The sequence below is a fragment of the Colletotrichum higginsianum genome, chromosome 4 (assembly GCF_001672515.1).
Source record: "Colletotrichum higginsianum IMI 349063 chromosome 4, whole genome shotgun sequence".
NCBI lineage: Eukaryota > Fungi > Ascomycota > Sordariomycetes > Glomerellales > Glomerellaceae > Colletotrichum > Colletotrichum higginsianum.
The window spans coordinates 290,534-303,910 of NC_030957.1; the positions used below are offsets into that span (position 1 = coordinate 290,534).

Below are 13,377 nucleotides of genomic sequence, written 5' to 3' on the forward strand. Positions count from 1 at the left end.
TTTGACGGCTGCTCCAGAAGAGAAAAAGGCTTGCTTGACAGCGGAAAGCCACAACCAAGCGCTCTCTCCACCCCTCGTCCGTTTGCGTTTGTGTGTGTGTGTGTGTGTGTGTGTAAGTGTGCCTGTGTTTTAGGTTCTCAGAAGATGGGGCTGCCGCATATCTCCTTGCAAATATGCTGTGAATGTTGGATGGCTGGTCCTCATCCAGTGCTCCTCATCTAGTTAATGCATATCCATGGCCAACGGCCACGGAGGCAGAGAGGGACGCAGGTGCCAGAGCCGGAGACGGGTTAGAGGAAATGGGAGGCAAGCGGGCATACGGGCGATGAACATCAGACAGATGCACCTAGGCACGCACACACATACATCAACAAGCATATACAAGGCCAAGCAAGCCGACACGCAACATACACACAGGCACACACAGAGATGCACACGCACATACAACACACAGCACACACACACACACACACATAGACACACACATAGACACACACGTACAGACAGGCACACATGGCGCCGCCGCGGCTACGGGAAGACAACATTAGACCAGGCCAAGCAATGAGCTGGCAGGCCGATTGCTCGATATCCACATGGTCGTTTAAACAGGCACACCCCCCTACCCTAACCTACCCTACCCTACCTGTACTCTACCCTGCTCTACCCCTGCCCTTCCGATTTCCTCGCCCCCATGTCTGTTCTCCCACTCACTCCACAATCTACACGCCCCCCACTCCCCCCCCTGTCTATCCCATCTCTCACTCTCTCTTCTCTCACTCACTCACTCAGTCTCTCTCTCTCTCTGTCATATCAGTCTCGTCCTAATGACTCCCAATACCCTTGTCCTCTGTCTACAGTGTCAACTCCCCTCCTCCTTACCCTAGGCCAGTACGTATCTCTTTGGTTGTACACACTTCGACGGCCGGAATGGGCGGCATGCGTCTATTCCCTTGCACGAGCACGACGTCCCTCACACACTCTCTCTCTGTGTCTCTCCTCCTCCTCCTCCCCCTCTACCCAACATGGGGTATCAATCGTAAGTAGTAAGTAGTCAGTGGTGAGAAGAGGAGCGTCTCCCTGCCTCTCTCTCTAGTTAAATTCAACGGGGTTGAAACCCATGCTCGGTGCAGCCTCTCATCAACCATCAATACTACTTCAATAATTTTTTTTATTTTTTCTTCTACCACTGAGCCGCCCATCTCTCATCCCACATCACCAACACGTTGTCCCGGAGCATTAATAACCTTCCACCTCTCCCACCTCCCTCGAAAACCTTTCTTCTGGGACGTTCTTTATTCCATATCAAGCCGTCCCCACCAAGATTCAGTCCATCATCATCATTCATCCTGTTGTCTCACCTCGTCATTGTTCAACCTCGAGACTTGTCGTACCTCGCTTTACTCACCCCCTCCTCCTCACTGTTTTCCCATCTTCATAATACCCAACATCAAGTAGTGTCTGTGACATCTTGATCTGTTCCTCTCACTCTCTTCCTTTCCCGCTCTCGTCTTGAAACCTAGATCCCGTCCAAACTTGTGCCATCTTGTTTCAGGCGTCGTTGCGTTGATTCCACAATCCTGCCAGCTTCCCGCTCGTCCAGCATCGCTTTCCGGCATCATGACGACGAGCACCTCACAACCCGGGCAGATCATGCCCGGTGGTGACATGGACCGCCAGCACCACCACATCATCAGCACCACGCAAGTACCGCCTTTGGCCATCAGGACGGACGTAATGGAAAACTACAACATCATGACTCCCGAGCAACACCACCACCAACAACAACAACACCAACACCAGCATCATCAACACCAGCGCCAATTCCCCGTCCAGGACCCCCAGCAACAAAACTACTACCAGCTCTCCGCCGTCAGCCAGCAGTATCATTCACCGAGCATGAACCAGACGGCCTGGTCCTCGCCCCAGTCCATGTCGGCCGACGATTTTGACAGTCGCAACGCGAACAACGTCAACTACTCATACCGTGGTCAGGCCGTTTCCGCAGCAGCAGCATCTTACAACCCCTCGGTTCTCTCGCCACGGACCTGGCCCGCCGCCATCCAGACTTCTCCCCCTACCACGTCCAGCGCCGCCCAGTTCGACCTGCCCCTTCGCTCCCAGGAGCCCGTCTATGACGGCCTCAGCAACTCGATGTCCATGTCGCCAGAGGAACTCCACGGTGCTGACCTCCAAGTCCATCTGCACTACGACAACGGGGCCTTTCACCCGCAGGGCTTCGACGCGCGCCACCTTGAGAGCGAGCGATTTCAGTACGAGTCCTCGCCCGCCACGGACGCCCCCGGGTCCCCCTACACGGGCTCGCCGGCGTCCTTCCACGCAGACTTCAGCGCGGAGCCGGACGTGATCCCCCCTCCTCCTCTCGCCACCAACACCACCACCGGTACCAGCACCATCACACCACCCACGAGCACCCCGAGAGCGTCGGCGGCATCCAAGGAGAGCGCCGGCGGCGAGGAGCCCTACGCCAAGCTCATCCACCGAGCTCTGCTGCACGCCCCAGACCACTCCATGACCCTGCAGGAGCTGTACAAGTGGTTCCGCAACAACACTGACAAGCCTCACAAGACGGAGGGAACCGGGTGGCAGAACAGCATCCGCCACAACCTCAGCATGAACGAAGTGAGTTAGCACCCTTTCTCTCTGTCTGCCTCTAATGTGATATTCTCACCTATGGCTCTTGGTCTCCTTCTCCTCTACCCTCCCCACCCCCCCTCTATAGTTCATTTCATGGTCTCCAGGGGGGAGAGGGGGATGTATTCCAGGCATGCACACCCATGTCCACGCCACCAAACACCCTTGCTAGTCGAGAGCGTGACCGCAGCGTCATGCATAACCAAGAGACAAAAGTCGCCTTGATGATCCTTTCAGAAAACCCAGAAGAAACCTCAGGCTTGCTAACCCCTGTATAGGCGTTTAAGAGAAGGCTGCAAGCAATTTTCCCCAACATGAACGGCAACGGCACGGGCACGGAGAAGCGCGTGTCGGAGTGGTACCTCAACCCGCAGTATATCAAGGACATCAGGCCGACGACGCACTTCCGCGACGGCAACCGTAGCTCCTCGCGCGCCCTTTTCTCCCGCCGGAACACGGCTTCGGGAGGAGCAGGAGTAGGAGCGGGAGGAGGAGGAGGAGGAGGAGGAGGAGGAGGAGGAGGAGGTATGGGCGGCGCCGACAGCAACAGACGCAACAGCCCTCCGCGCTCTTCAACCGTCACCCACTACCAGAACCCCGACTACCCGAATCGCTCCATGCCCGGGCGCGCCATCTCGGGCCGCCGCGGAGGCCGGGCGACCACCTCTGCCCGGAACGCCAGACGTCAGCGCTCGCAGACGGGCTCTCTATCTCCCGTCATAGGTGGCCCGACTAACATCAGCGCCGCCGCCACCGCAGCAGCAGCGGTGGCTCAGCAACAGCAGCACCTCCAGCAGCACTACACGTACTCGGCGGCCCAGATCCAGGGGTACCAGACGCGCGCCGGCGAGATGCGGAGGCGAAGCCAGAGGGCCGAGCAACAGCACCACCTGACGAACCCCATCATGGGCGGCGGCGTCGGCCCCATGGCGCCCGCGACACTGGCCAGCAACAACACGAGCGCGCCCGTGGCCTTCATGGGCGGCGCCAACGGGGCCCAAGGGGGGGTGGCTCCCCAACCCTACCAGCTCCAACAGCAGCAGCAGCACTTTGGCCTAGCCGACGTGTCTGGGGTGTACAACCCGTCGCCCCCGGCCGACGATGTCATCTACGGTTGGGGATCCGACGCCCAGATGTAAAAACAAAAAGAGGGTGGCCTGGGCCTGCAATTGTGTACTGGGGGGTGGGGGGGCTTAAACCCCCATGCTTGTATTACTGCATCTGAGAGTGGCTTTCTTTCTTTCGCTCTCTTCTTTTTTTCCTTTCTTTACGCAACGACGCGGCCGGCGGACGGTCGTCTATCAGACTTGTTTCTTCTGCCCTTTTTTTTTTTCTTTCTTTCTTCTTCTTTTCCACTTTCTTGGCGTTCACTGGGGAAAAGTGTTGGAAGACAGGCCAGGGAAAGGGAACGGGATGGAATATGCGGGTTCCCACTTGCACAGGCCGGGAGGGAGGGGGAGCGAGGAGTAGGCCAGCATGGAGACGACGGGACGGTGATCCCGTCCTGTTTTCCCCCCCCGTCTGTTAGGACGACGACGAAGACGACCCCAAAAAATGTATTATTTACGCGGCGGCTTTTGCGGCACGAAAACGAGAGCAAGAGGATAGATAGAGAGGCCAGACCGGACGGATATGGATCAGCAGAGTTGACGATAGCCAAGAATAGGGGGTGAAATAACATCACACTGGGGAAAAAAAGATACCGCTGCGAAAAATCCCATACCCTGCCATCTCCATGTCCATTTCCCGTTAACTGTCTTTTCCCCCATGCTGGGGAACCGTCTAGGCTGGCTGCGTTTCGCTGTCATCCTAGCCTGTTCTATCCTCACTCGGAAGCAACCACCCCTGACTGAGAGAGGGCTGTACAGCCCAAGCCTGTTCTTCTTTTTCTCTCTATTTTGCTCTGTCTGACTATCTGCCTATCGTCCATTTGGCTGTCTTCATGCGTTGGGGGTTGAGGAGAAGTCTGATACCGGCTTATTCCTATTGGGTTGGGACTCGACATGGGGCACTCGGCATGGGGGGGATATTGGACCAGGAGGGAGAGGGCCCTGTCTCGCCGTCTCGTTCCGTGTGGATCGATACCCTTGACCCTTTCCCGCCAAGATCCATCTATAATGAACGAACCCGGGGAGGGGGAGCAGAACTAGTCCTTGGAAACTGTGCACTCCTGTTCCCGAACGCCATGTCCGGGAAGAGCAAACCTACCTAAGCCAACCTACCCTTTTTTTTTTTTAAATGCCTCTCTGTATTTCTATCTCTGTATTTCTCTTTGTTCCTTACTCCCCATGGATGGTTGAAGGATTGGTCGATCAAAATGGCGACTGCGGCACGGCTGCTGCCCACTGGTGATGCTGTCGTTGGTTGATCGCGCCAAGTGGAGATACATGTCCCTCTGGGATGGAGAATGGGATGGATCTATCCGATATTGGTCTCTAGGCCTCCCATGCCCTGTAGCCCAGATGATACACCCACCCCCACCGCTTGAATGTATTCGGTCCCGATGGCTGTGGGGAGGGAGAGAGAGAGAGAGAGAGCTCTCGAGCTTCTTTTTCGACCCGGATCGTCCAAGACTAGGGTCACAGTGTCCGTCTTTTGACACCTGCAGGGATCGTACACTGGAAGGGGAAGAGGGGGGGCAAGTTGGACTCGCCGGTTGGGCGATCTTCTTCTTCCCTGCTTTTTCTTTCTCATTCATGGTCCCCTCTCTGTTGGTGCGTTGAGGGGGGTTTCCTGTTGGAGCTCCCTCGGCTAAACTCTACTTCGGATCAGGGGTGAGGAGAATGGAAAAAAGCAAATATGAACGTACGATTTGGCGTTGGGGGCGAGGTACTGGACGGGGAGGGGGGGAAGGGAAATGAGAAGAGAGAGAGGAGGGAAGAGAAGAGAGGCAATAGTTTATCCAGACTTCTTCCGTTCCCGCCCGTTTCCCGAATCTTGTTTTTTTTTTCCCTCCCGTCTATTCTCGATTCCCCTTTTCCCTTTCCCCCATTCCGATTCCAATGATGTGACAACACAACGTGCATCGACGGCACCACCAACTGCACAACTACCGGACTTGTATGCATAGAAACCGGTCAACATTTTTTTGAACCCCTTCTGGAGACGGGTGGGGGATGAGGATAAAAAAAATAACTCGTTGTTTGATTTATTAATTACGACAATGGAGGAAGTGTGGCTTACACGGGATGAGAAGAGGAGCACATGAAGACAATCCAGCCATTTTGCGATACGGCCTTTATTTGTCCTTTTTCTATTGCGCCTGGGAGAGGCAGCCTATTTCATCGTGAAAACATTGAGTTAAATAATTAAATCAATCGAAATAGATAAACAAGAAGGGAAAATGACAGCCATCCATAGAGCGAGCGCATGTAGCCACTGTTGCAAAAAGACCATTATAATGCATTAATTCAAACCCAGAAAACGCCAACGTGTAAAACCGCGAGCTTGGCAAAAGGTAACTAGAATTTTAAAAAGTTCACCGACAGACAGAAGGACAGACAGTGCCTTGCTTCCAGCATAAAAAGAATAAAAACAAAAAAAAAACAAGTCCTATGGCCTGGCTGAAGCGGCAGACTGTTGACGTCGTCCAGCGGCGTGCACGCGCTCTCGTCATATCCCCATCCAGCAGATCAACTCACTCAACTCGCGCCTCTCCCTTCGCCTCCCTTATCCCCCATCTGGTCTGGTTTTTTTTGGGGGTTTTTTTTTATTTTGTTGCTTGGGTCTGGAATTGATTAGTGTACCATAAATTCGGGGGGGGCGGGGGGGGGGGGGGGGGGGGGAGAGGAGGGAGAAGGGCCTCGATGGGGGTTTGTCGTCGCCCAAGCCCAAAGATGGTGCAGGATCACCCATGACCTGTTATCACCTTTCCATCATCATCACCACACTCGCCCAGCGTGGTATGCGAGTAGTGGAGCCGCGGGCAGACGACTGAGAGGAGATGTGAGAAAATCTGCCCGCACGTTGCTGTGGACCTTGTCAAGGTCAGGAAGGTAGTAGTGAGTGTCCTGCTGTATGCAGGGATTGGGGATTGATGTGGTGGAATGGGGTATGTGGGTGGGTGGGGGTGCGTCGATAGCCTACGCTGCGTGGGAGAACAGGGCCGATCGATCTACCAACAAACGAACCCCCGGCTCCTCGGGCATTGGTTTACATTTTGTATCCGAACTGAACACATTACAGAGACGCACGGACAACGGTTGATCGGGGGCAGAGAAGAGGTGTACTCGGGGAAGAGGGCACACAGCAAGAGAGAGAGAGAGAGAGAGAGAGACATATAGCTAGGGGTGGCGGGAGTTGAGTTGGAGTCGTCCTTGGAGAAAGCAACCAAGGGGGGGTTGGAGAGAGGTACACACATACCTAACGTAGGGACAGGGGTTGTAGGGAGACAATAAGAAAGAGAACATGGCGGTTCGTATTGTGCAGAGTCGACACCACATACATACACTACGCACGCTACAGATTCAGACACTATAGACACTACAGAAGGGCGGGTGCGTGTGTCATCTCCCGCCTCTGCAAGCGGGTAACAACAAGTCACAAGCAAGGGTGACACGAAGAGGTTGAGCATGTCTAGGTGCCGGTTTCGTGCAGGCAGAACTGAGATGGATTTGGTGGACAAGGGAGACATCGGAATGCCCAGAGAACAACACACTGACGTGACCATCTGGCCGTTATTCGAACAGAGCCAAATCCCCGCAAGTATTATACCATCATGTCCCATGGCGATATCGCAACGAGGCGTGCAGCGTCGAAATGAAGAATGGGTAACCGAGGTCATGCACCGGCCGGATAATATGGCCCATCGTCAAGGTCGGAAGATGAGTGCGTTCGTTGGTAAAGGCGTCTAGACCCGCGGATGGCGGTTGGAAACAGGCCACCCAGCCATCCCATAGCCGTCGATGGGAGGTGGCCGGCAGCAGATGGCTATAAGCTGGATCGGAGGGGCGGAAAGGCACCAGCCGCCGGGAGAGAGGCCGAGAGGCAGAGGCAGGCAGAGACAGGCAGAGATAGCCAGGGGCCTCCATCAAAGCTTCCACTCACCTGCTTCCAAGACCGGACTGCATCTTGCGGGTCCATTTCCCCAGGCCCTTGGGCCATGGTTCTCTGGTGCTGGCATGATGGTAACGTAACGTGTATAAGAAGCCAGAACCAGGCGGACGGGAACCGCCTCGTGTCAGGCCAAGGGTACTGCCATGTAACGCCGTGGGGCCTGCGTGTCTCGGTCACCAAATGACGACCAGCGCGCATGTGTTGATTGTGGTGGGGACTGGAGAAAGTTAGAGAGACATGGGGGCCGGGGGATGGGAAATCCGAACACTGGGGATGGGCCCGGATGGGAATAATCCATGGAATGATACACTGCACGTGGAGGCAGATGCTCCAGTCTGCCAACCAGTAGTGCACGAATACCCGTACTGTTAGTCTTTCTGTCTTGCCACCCTGCTACATGGCCCCCCTGGTCGTATCGAGCATGATGGCAGGTCACTCGCAGACTAAGCGCCGGACTCTCATAGCGACATTAGACGACAGAGACGACAAGGGACTGTATCGAATCTGCACGACGGTATCACGTATCCGCAGCGAGCCACGTTCTACAGCTGGGCGGCGTATAGCCCATCTAAGCGGTGTGAAAGCAATGAGAGGCGGCCCGCCTCGGCCGGGTGAGGGTGAGGGTGGGGGGGGGGGGGGGGGGGGGGGGGTCTTGGGGCTCTAAGTCCCAAGGGCAAGTCGTGATGATGAAATTTCCTTTCCTTTCTTCTTTTCTTTTCTCCCCTCCCTCATGGAGTATTTTTGCCTTTTATCTGCACTTTGTCAGGTGGCAGGCTGTGGCACCGGCAGCGGCGGTGATGAAGGCGTGGTGGTGGTGGTGGTCCAGAACCGACTTCCGCGAGGCCGCGTATCACCTTCCCGGGGATTTTTGCCATGCAGCGACGGCGAATGCTGCGAGAGCCATCCTTGCTTGTCACATCTGCCATTGACTGACTGATTGTGACTTGAGGGGGCTATCGCACTCCGTCGTCTGCCATTGGGTACCGACTGCTTGGGTCGGAGGATCTGGGACCTGGTAAATTGCGTTCCCAGCCTGGTAAATCGAGCTAAACTTAGGGTGCTGACTGGTGAGAATGGATGGGGTGTGTGGCAAGGCCTGGACAACCGGCAAGCCAAGAGAATGGCATGAGAAAGCAGGCTTGGCCTTTTGAAGACGTCCTTGGGAAGGGGAGGGGAGGTCCCGGCAGGAGAGGGTGCGTCGTCGGCCATCTCTGATTTGCCGCTTGTAAGACGCGCAGCTTGGGGGCCAACCTCGATATCGCGAGACGCGGAGGAGGCTACAGAACGTATACGTACGTGCTGGTGATGAGCACGCTATCTTCGTCATTGTCATGGTCGTCGTTACTGTCGTTGTTGTACTCATCGCCGTTGACATCTACTCTAGCGCCGGGCTTGACCCGGACCTCGCACACCGGCAGCTGATACCACGGCGACGCAGAACAACGGCCGAGAGAGTCCAGTGGCGCGGCACACCGCGTTGTGCAGCAGGGGTATGTTTCGGGACCGAGGCTTAGCCCATGCTCTTCTCAATCCCCCCGCCCCTCATCCCCCCATGTTTCTTTCCCCGGGGGAAGAGGGCGAGAGCGAGGGAGAGTCGAGAGAGAAGACGCCACGAATGGGGCCACAGTTTGCACACTAGCTCCCTGAACATGAGGCTTGCCTCGCCCACACCCCCCCTCCCCCTTACGACTCACAAAAAGAAAGTGGGTGAGCAGCTTGTGAACTGATGAAGAAGCCTGGCGGTCACACGGTCGGATTTCAGGCGGGCGTGTCGATCCAGCCTTGACGTAAGTCGAGCCCTTTGGGACACATCTTGTGCCACGCCATATGCCGGCGGAATGATCAACTTGTGAAGAACAAGGTTGACCGCCAGCAACCAGCTGCGGCCAGATATATCAGAGGTTCGATTCGGGATTCCAAGAGAGGCCCTCGGCTGCGCCCCCGTTGGGGGCTGTTGATAGACCCTTCATACGGATACTCTCAAGCAAGGTCGACGACGATGAAGAGCGTCCCCCAACGTCCCAGTGGCATCACGTCGTTGAAAGAGACTTGGTCGCCTCCCGTCCTCTTCCCTTTTCCTCCTCCACGCCGGGCGGGGAGCCGGACATGACGCCGATGGACCAGGTCCATAAATGAATGCATGCAAAGTGCTGGTGGGTACGATTCTTTTGCAACTGAATGTCGCATTTTCGCAATGACGCCTCGGGGCGTTTGAAAACCCGCGGCAAACCGGAGGCCCTCCGTGGCCCCTCCTCGAATCAAAGCTCTCATCCCCTTTCGCTGCTCGCCTTTTGAGCTTGCTGGGGAAGGGGGGGGACAAGAGGCAAAGACAAAGATAGGATTTGCGCCAGAAGCTCCTTGCAGGAACCGGATCGCAACCCGTCGGCCATGGTACTCCTGGTGACTTGTCTCAACATGGCGGTCGAGTCTGGTGCACGACTGGCTTTATGCAAAGCCTTGTCTTCTCTCTCCAGACAGAGAGCGAGAAAGTGAGAGATAGGACTAGCCTAGGCAGCCACGGGACGACTCGTCTCGTCTTGTTAAACAGTCTTGGCAACGATGCGGCACCAAGGCGGCGCTGCAAGGATTTCCCGCGCTACCGCGCCAACGGCTTAAGCATGCTTATTGCTTGGTAAGAATCGGCGACGACAAAGAAGTCGACACGCCGCGCTAGAGCCTAGAGCACCAGTTATGGCCTGATCGATGAGCGCCACGGCGGCGGCACCCTGGAACGACATACCCGGCAAGGAGGGGGAGGGGAGGGAGGGGAGGGGCTTGTCGATGCGGCTGTGATTCGCCGCTGGCCGCCATCCCCCACCACCACATCCAGTTCCTGATTTACATCCGAGAAGGGGGCGAGAAGTGAAGGGGTGAAGGATGACGGGATGCCTGTTTGACAGATTTGACAGCCGTTTCTGCCTGCGTTACGAGTCAGTCACCCGCTCATGTTGCCTCCAACCGTGTCGTTCCAACGCTGTGCTGTGCTCTCTGCTGTGCTGTGCCGCCGTCCGCACCCAACAAGCCAGGGCACGTGTAGATTCTCCATCCTACGATCGGTCATCATCGTTGATGACTAGGTAGGTAAGAGGAGGAATTGGACACAATTCCAGGTACCTACACGCAGCAGATGCCCACACATTCCCCGACTTCTGCAGCCATCCCGCCGTCTCCAGCTGCTGGATTCTCACCGCACCACCATTGCCGCCGCCACCGCCGAGAACCCGTTTTGCCGACTGCAAAGCCGTCAGGAATTTGTGATACCGATGGCCGTTATTTGTGATAGATCCTGGATCTATGGTTATCGAGATTCTGGAACCCCGAGTGTGGTCTCCTCCCCTTGGGGACCCCGGGGGGGGGGGGGGGGGGGGGGGGGGGGTCGCCCTTTGGCCACAGTCTCTGCCGTCTCTCAAATACGGACGTAAACCAATGCAGTCGGCAGCTGCAGAGCGTACGGAACTTGCTAGGGAAGAAGAGGGAGAGGGCGTGTGCGAGTGAGAGCGAGCCCCCCAAAGTGCTGTTCACTCTCGTCCACCGCTACTCGACCCCCCATCTCTGTCTGGGCTGGGCCTTTCATCCCCTCTGATATGGACTTGGCCATGTCTTCCATGCTCACAGAACGTCTTCAATGCGTCTCATCGTCCATATTGATCTCTACCAGACTAAATCAAGTCCTGTCTGTCTTCGCACACCGCATTTTCAAGGCCAGCGGACCCATTCAACATCTTCAACTGCCTTCTATGGGCAGGCTTGGACGGTTGGATGTGGCCGCTTGCCATGCTACAATGCATAGCACGAAAAGTGACATTGGCATTCCCACAGACAGGCCGCAACTCATCGGGCCGTGCCAGTAGGTGTGGTGATGGTGACGTTTTCCTGTCTTCTTGTCTATGTTCGATGCAACACCTCATCGTATGCACACACAGATCTTGCTGATGGAAATCGGTGGCCAGCAGGAGGTCTCGGATGCCCTCGCTCTCGGTCGATCGGCGCCATCACCGCAGAAGACGCACGTACGTCGTACTCGAGAAGCGACAGCCCGTTTGCATTCAGAAACGATATCGACACTCCCTCGAGCAGTCGCGCGCCCATCTTTGGCGACCGTTTTCAAGATTCCGAGATCTGATTTCTGCAACACCAAACGCGTCTTCAGCTTAGCGGCTTGGGACCTCGACGGTGACGGCCTTCCGTGCATCTCGTACCATCGGAGGGCTAGTTCCTTTTGCCTCAAAGCATGGTCCCCCCTTGATCTGTATCCTTCCTGGTCATCGTCATGGAAGGGCTGGTCAGACCGGTCGAGCCCAACGTCATTCAGTCTGAAGGCTAGCTATACTCGAATTCGTCGCTGCAGGGCAAGCAAGCTCTTCTCCATCAGCTACTAACACGTTACCCAAGGCAAGCTTGCACAGAGCTAACAGTCAGGACAGATTGTGAGCTCCAGGACCAATGTGCTCTTCCGATCAAGTGACTTTCGCGGTGACCCTGCCTGGTCAACCGGACTGATGGCGGCAGTAGACGGCTTCCCGTGCAAGCGAGCTTCACCCTCTCAGCCGGTCAGACATCCGAGAGAGTCTTCGAGAGACAGGAGTGTTGCCATCATACTCTGTTTGATACCACTCCGCCCGCTGCGCGACGGGGGACGGACAACCGCACGCAGGCCAACATGGAACGGCCGAAACGATATGCCACGCATGTCAGCTCCGTCCAGGCATCACATGAATCAACGATTGTGCTCGCTAAAGCAGTCGTCCATCAGGCTGCGAGATGTTGCGTCCTCGTACGTGCGTAAAAAGTACCATGTCGCGCAGGGCATTCGGCTAGTCAACGGGACGAGCCTCCGGAAGTGCATCCGGCGCAGCATCAGGATGCCGTAGGGCATCGTTGACCCAAGTGGCGACGTGCCGGTCCTTACGGTGCATATGCAAAATTGCCCGGCTAAATCTCCATGCAGCGACGTCTGGACCGACCAGCTCACCGTTGCGTCCAAAGTCGCATCGGGTCGAAGCATGACATGTATTGCTGCGTGGTTGCATCGCGGGCCGCGGCCGTGGGGAGAAGAGATGCCGGGACGCAGATCATGGAAGATTCTTTCGCCCGGTTTCGAATTTGACTTGTGCACAAAATCCCATGCGCTTTCCCGCTTCCGGTGTCATCCGTAGAGCCAGCCGTCTGCAGAGTCTTCGGAGGCTCGCAAGGCTGGGTGTCTCTGACCATTGCGAGATAGATTGACGCCTCTCCCACGTTCAACATAGCCCTGTTCTGTGCGTTGCTGGTCGCTGCATCCCACATTGCCGTAATCTGAGGTTCTCGGCCATAATGCAGGATGCCGAATTGGCGCAGCATTTCCCCCACAGTGCCATGTCAAACAGGGAGACGATCCTCGGCCGGGCATGGTTAGACATGATGCATCGAGCCAGACGTGAACTCGCTCCAACCAAACACGTGGGGAAACGCTCTTTGGGTACGCCAGGGGTAAAACTTCGCGACGTGACGAATCGATGAAGGCCGCGAGGGCAGGACACACTCGGCCGCTCAACGTCGATTTGTAAATAGAAAAAAACATGCGTCCCTTCCGAAGGCGAAGATGCTGTTGGCCGCCCGGTGCCTGGTCCGGACGAGCGTGCGGATGTCAAGATCACTGTTGCTCAACGTCCGTCTCGTTCTTCTCGAAGA

General features: G+C 56.1%; 3 protein-coding genes across 3 annotated transcripts; 2 read left to right on the top strand and 1 right to left on the bottom strand.

Annotated features, from left to right (window-relative positions):
* Positions 1-1,617: 1,617 nt before the first annotated feature.
* On the top strand, positions 1,618-3,791 carry CH63R_05441 (fork head domain-containing protein; the record flags this gene model as incomplete). The annotated part of the gene is made up of 2 exons (XM_018300416.1): positions 1,618-2,640; positions 2,931-3,791. The coding sequence occupies 2 exons, from the start codon at positions 1,618-1,620 to the stop codon at positions 3,789-3,791; spliced, it is 1,884 nt and encodes a 627-aa protein (XP_018158266.1).
* A 7,500-nt stretch (positions 3,792-11,291) lies between these two features.
* CH63R_05442 (uncharacterized protein) lies at positions 11,292-11,862 on the top strand (the record flags this gene model as incomplete). Its single annotated transcript, XM_018300417.1, has 2 exons — positions 11,292-11,554; positions 11,658-11,862. 2 exons carry the CDS (start codon positions 11,292-11,294, stop codon positions 11,860-11,862), a joined length of 468 nt encoding a protein of 155 aa, XP_018158267.1.
* A 659-nt stretch (positions 11,863-12,521) lies between these two features.
* On the bottom strand, positions 12,522-13,047 carry CH63R_05443 (uncharacterized protein; the record flags this gene model as incomplete). Its single annotated transcript, XM_018300418.1, has 2 exons — positions 12,522-12,639; positions 12,680-13,047. 2 exons carry the CDS (start codon positions 13,045-13,047, stop codon positions 12,522-12,524), a joined length of 486 nt encoding a protein of 161 aa, XP_018158268.1.
* Positions 13,048-13,377: the final 330 nt, after the last annotated feature.